The sequence below is a fragment of the Salvia hispanica genome, chromosome 3, assembly GCF_029641045.1.
Source record: "Salvia hispanica isolate PSC_SH4W2 chromosome 3, Shi_PSC_v1, whole genome shotgun sequence".
NCBI lineage: Eukaryota > Viridiplantae > Streptophyta > Magnoliopsida > Lamiales > Lamiaceae > Salvia > Salvia hispanica.
Genome location: NC_142694.1, coordinates 10,777,201 through 10,782,455, shown reverse-complemented (window position 1 = coordinate 10,782,455; position 5,255 = coordinate 10,777,201). Strand labels below are relative to the sequence as shown.

General features: G+C 40.2%; 1 protein-coding gene across 1 annotated transcript; it reads left to right on the top strand.

The window, feature by feature from the left end:
• Positions 1-1,005: 1,005 nt before the first annotated feature.
• On the top strand, positions 1,006-5,023 carry LOC125214250 (uncharacterized). The gene is made up of 2 exons (XM_048115185.2): positions 1,006-1,174; positions 2,732-5,023. The coding sequence occupies exon 2, from the start codon at positions 3,045-3,047 to the stop codon at positions 4,866-4,868; it is 1,824 nt and encodes a 607-aa protein (XP_047971142.1). The 5' UTR covers positions 1,006-1,174; positions 2,732-3,044; the 3' UTR covers positions 4,869-5,023.
• The last annotated feature ends 232 nt before the right edge of the window (positions 5,024-5,255 follow it).

Here is a 5,255-nt window from a genome sequence, read left to right as displayed (position 1 = left end):
CCATTTATACATCACTATCTCAGTTCTACTGGACACGTATTATGACTATTAATACTAGTAGTAAAACAAATTATCAGTCGCAGATTCTACTTCACCGAACAAAATTAGGCCATCTTAGAATCCAATTTACTAATAAAATACAGCAATGTTATTTTACATTCTACTTAAACCTATTTTTGATATTTTAAAGTCATCGAATTTAAATCCTATAATAGTGTATCTTTTAGGAATCGAGTCATTTCAAAATTATTTTAGGACAATAATACCTCTTCTTTGTCATTTCCATAATTGGTCGATTTTGTCACACTGACACTTTCGAGCGTATACTTCAATTTTAATTAAAGAAAAATAATTTCAGAGGAAATCATAAAAGCTAGCATTCATGTATCTAGACTAATAAAAGTTAAGATGTAAAGCTAGAAATGCCGAAAGTTTATTTTTTTACACACAAATTACATTCTTCTACAAGGGGAGTATTATTTTAGTGATCAGTCGAATACGTGCACTTCCAAAAAAAACATGTCAGTTTCGACCTAGATGAAAATCAAATTTGAAAAAAAATAAAAAGTTAATATATACAGATTTTAAAAATAAACTCGAAGAAATTAAAAAAATATACAAAATGTTATTGTAAATACATAAATAAAAACAGAATAATATTCTTTATTTTTGTGCTGAACAGCTAAAACGAGATGATTCGGGCACGCCAACCAAATTCCACCTCCGCCACTAAATTTCGTGACATCAGCGAGGGGTATCCATTTCACCAAAGAGTCAGTGAAAAATCCGAGGGCAAAAACGGTATTAACAAACGCCCATCGCTTTCACCAAAAAGCATGCAATGTCGAGATCAGTGGTTTGGTTTGTTGCTTAAAACCGTCGAATGCAGAAGACAGTTGTTTTAGCAAGGGCAGATTAGTCTTTTACCGCCGCTAATTAACAAATCATAACATGACCTAATCAAGATTAGCACTATTTAACTCTTTCATTCCCCTAATTAACTCTCTCTCTCTCTCTCTCATTTTTTGTAGGATTATTCCACCACTTCTTGTTGCTCTCAGCTTCCCTTTCTCGTGTTTCTCTCTCTAAATTGGATTGGTAAAGTTAGGGCTTTCTTCAATGGGTTGATACTTGAGAGACTTTCTATATTCGTGGAAAGGTTTTTCTGTAAAGGGTAATTTTTTTTTGCCATGTTTACTCTTTGCTTTGTAGTTTGTTCCATTCGGTTCCTTAGCTGCGGTGCCTTTTCCATTCTCTCTCACTCTATCGATGTTTGAAGGCAGATTTTAGATGCTATTCATGGATTTGGGTTTAATCTTTTCTTCTTCATTGAATTTTATTCAGCAATTACATGAAATGTTTTGTTTTTGATTGTTGTTTTCCATCGTTTGCTAATTGAATTTTGTTGGAATATACTAGTGACTGAGCTGCTCCCTTTTCCAACTATTTTTTTTGCCTATATTGCTCTTATTTATTTAAATTAGTGCTTTTGGGTGAAATTTGGGGGAAATGAAGTGAATTTGTGTTTTTTTGGGTGAAATTTTCATACTATTTCAGTGGACTAATTTGTACTCCAGTATGATATTGCTGTGAAGAAATTTTGAAGAAGGGTTTACTTCAATTTATAATCGTGAATCTGATTAATCTCTAGATCTCATATTTGATTGGTGAATTTCTGTTGAAGTTGTTGTAGTAAAGAAGTTTAGGTTAATTAATTGGTTAAATATGAAGAAACTGGTTTCAATTGAAGGAAGTCAACTTTGCTGAAGTTACTTATTTCTTAGCTGTGTGCAGATTAGAAGGTGAAACAAGTATGAGAAAATATACGCAAAGCAGAAACTCGGGGAATTGCTAACTCAATTCTAAAAATGATCGAGTGAATTAAAAATGATCAGATGAATTCCATAAAAGCAAACATGTTATGATCTTGGGGATTAGTTTTGATGCTTGTAATACAATTGCTTAAGCCTTGTCATAAAATGAAATTATGGAGAAGCTTAATAGGGTATGAAAGGGAAACAGTTTTTTGCTTTTGTAGTTATTTCATTATAAATGTTTGAAGTTCTATCTCTGAATCATATTTGTATTGTTTTTTACTCCTTGTTATAACTTCTCTTATTCTAGTTTTGAGTGGAAATGCATCTCATAGTTTTCCTATGTTTATCGAGTATAAGGAGAGGTTCTGTATTGTCAAATCTCTTCTCCAGTGATCTGAAAGTGTTCGAATATGTCAACTTCTATCTTTCACAAAAGAGTACAGTAAAGAGTAACAAAAAGAAAAGATTTCATTACATAGGTAAATTTATATTAGCTTCCACAAAGCTAAAATACTTGTATCTGGTGATGAATATATGATTAAAATGAAAATTCACTGTGCTCTTTGTGTTCACACTATCAACCATTTCCAACTACTTTAGAAAAAGATGTTGAAAAAGTTGGTCTATTTCTTCGTGCTAAAATTCATTAACCTTTTTGACTCTCGCAATCTTGATAATTGTAGTTAGATGCTAGTATTCCATTGGTGCTGACTTTGCTCTTTTGTGCAAATTTCCGGATGCTTTATCAAAGGTTTTGTTTTATTTTCTGCAGTACTCTTTAAGTTTGATCACCAGAACCAATTTGTTGACGCGTTTTAACTCTAACTATCATGCATCATTCTCTTAACTTGTTATTCGGTGGCATTCGAGAGTGAATTTTCTATATAGTAATCTGTTTTTTTCTTTTCTACCAGGTTCCTGAATGTTGAGGAGGATCCTTTGTTTACAGTGGAAATCAATGCCTAGCAGATCGAGTTTACCTCATTTTCCGATATAATACTCACATCTCACTTCTGAGAGGCAGGAAAAGAATGGATAGATCGGATACATCAGGTTTTGTAAGCGGTGGAGGTAGTTTGTACGGGTTCGTTTCCCCTGTTTTCTTCATTTTACTGTATGGATTTTAGAAATTTATTCGATAGCATTCTTTGGCTAGTAGTCATTCATCTCTTACAAGAATTTAGCATAGGAATTTGAGTGAGAGCTAGAAAAGAGAATTAAATAAAAATGTATCCCTCTGTCTCAAGAGACTTTACAAGGGTTGGTAATGCTGGTGATACTACTTTAAGGTTGGATGGGTTTGGATACGGGGCACGTGAGACTGTCACTATAGGTAATAGTCAAACCAGCAATGGTGTTCACGTTGCTGCTCCAGATGATGGATGCAAGTTAGTTCTAGGCTTGGGCCCAACACCAAGTGCTTACTCTGATGAGTATTCGCCCACCGGAGGTAACAAATCTGGTGAAATGCTTAGCCAGAGCCTCTCCTTTCAACGCGATCTGATGTTGAAACTAGGTCTGTGCAGTGGTCCGGATGCAGTTAAGAATATACTTGAGTTCTCAGCTTCCAACCACAGCCCTCGTGATACAATGCATCATATACCTTCAGACAGTAACAGGTTTGCGGTTCCAATTGTTGATGAGGGCTCTACTTCGGCCAAGAAATCTGGGGGGTACATGACCCAACTTATATTGGCACCAAGAGTTGATAATACCGAGATTTTGCAGTCAACGAGTAAGTCGTTGGAGCACGGTGCTCAATCTCACCACCAAACTTCTCAGATGTCTGAGCCTTCGGGTATTTCGAGTTACTCCTTGAGTGCGATATCCGAACCAGGGAATGCTGCTGTGTCGTCGAATAGCAGAGGCAGTAATATGAAGAGATGCAAGTTTAGTGGATGTACGAAAGGCGCAAGAGGAGCAACGGGGTTGTGCATAGGGCACGGGGGCGGGCAGAGATGCCAGAAGCCCGGGTGTAACAAAGGCGCAGAGAGCAGGACGGCCTACTGCAAAGCCCATGGTGGTGGGAGAAGGTGTGAGCATCTCGGCTGCACTAAAAGCGCTGAGGGAAACACAGATCACTGCATTGCACACGGTGGAGGCAGACGCTGCTCGCATCCAGGAGGGTGCACAAAGGCGGCTCGTGGGAAGTCTGGTCTTTGCATCCGACATGGTGGGGGAAAGAGGTGTAAGATTGAAGGCTGTGCGCGTAGCGCTGAGGGTAAGGTCGGTCTGTGCATCTCTCATGGTGGAGGGCGACGCTGTCATTTCCTCGGCTGTGGAAAGGGTGCTCAGGGAAGTACCGCGTTCTGTAAAGCGCACGGTGGTGGGAAACGGTGCGTGTTTGCAGGCTGCAACAAGGGCGCGGAGGGGAACACGCCCCTCTGCAAAGGGCACGGAGGTGGGAAGCGCTGTATGTTCGATGGTGGCGCGATATGCCCTAAGAGCGTGCACGGGGGCACGAATTTCTGCGTGGCGCACGGTGGGGGGAAGAGGTGCGCGGTCGCAGGGTGCACCAAGAGCGCCCGTGGCCGGACGGATTGTTGCGTGAAGCACGGCGGCGGGAAGCGGTGCAAGTTCGAAAACTGTGACAAGAGTGCTCAGGGCAGTACTGACTTCTGCAAGGCCCACGGCGGCGGGAAGCGCTGTAGCTGGGGAGACGGGAAGTGCGAGAAGTTCGCGAGGGGGAGGAGCGGCCTCTGTGCTGCGCACACGAGCCTGAGCATGAGCATGCTCGAGACGAATAGCGGAGGGATGCTCGGCCCGGGGCTGTTCCACGGCTTGGTGCATGCGAGCGGGAGCAAGTTCGATAAGTCGTGCTCGTCGTCTGGCATGAGCGTCCTCTCGGACTCGCTTGAGAAGCCTGAGAAGTGGCAACCGCTGATCCCGCCACAGGTATTGGTTCCTTTGTCGATGAAGGCGAAGCCAGCGGAGCAGCCGGAGAGGAGCAGCGGCGGCGGGAGGAGCGTAGATTTGATTGGGCCGGAGGGGAGGGTTCACGGCGGTGGACTACTCTCCTTGCTAGGAGGAAATCTGAGTAATGCAATCTAGTTGTAAATTGTTGTGTAAATTCTTCAGCAACATTAACTTGATCATGTGAGTTATTGTGTTGTAATATAGTATTAAATGTTTAATAAAGTTGTAATTATATATGCTGAATAGATTTGTATGCATAGGCAATTGATTGTTGCCAAATGTTTGAGTTATTGCATCCTATTTTACTAAATTAAGTAGGCTTTACCAAATTAAATGATTTTTGCTATGTAATGGGAGGGTTAATATTTTCCTTATAAATGAATTATTTTGACTTATAAAGGATTTGGCCTCAAGAATTAAGGTTTTGTTTCCATATCTTTCTTAAAATTAAAATAAATACTACTTACATAACACTACATAATAAAGAAATTGTATACATGCTGATGCATGATGAATTTCAGA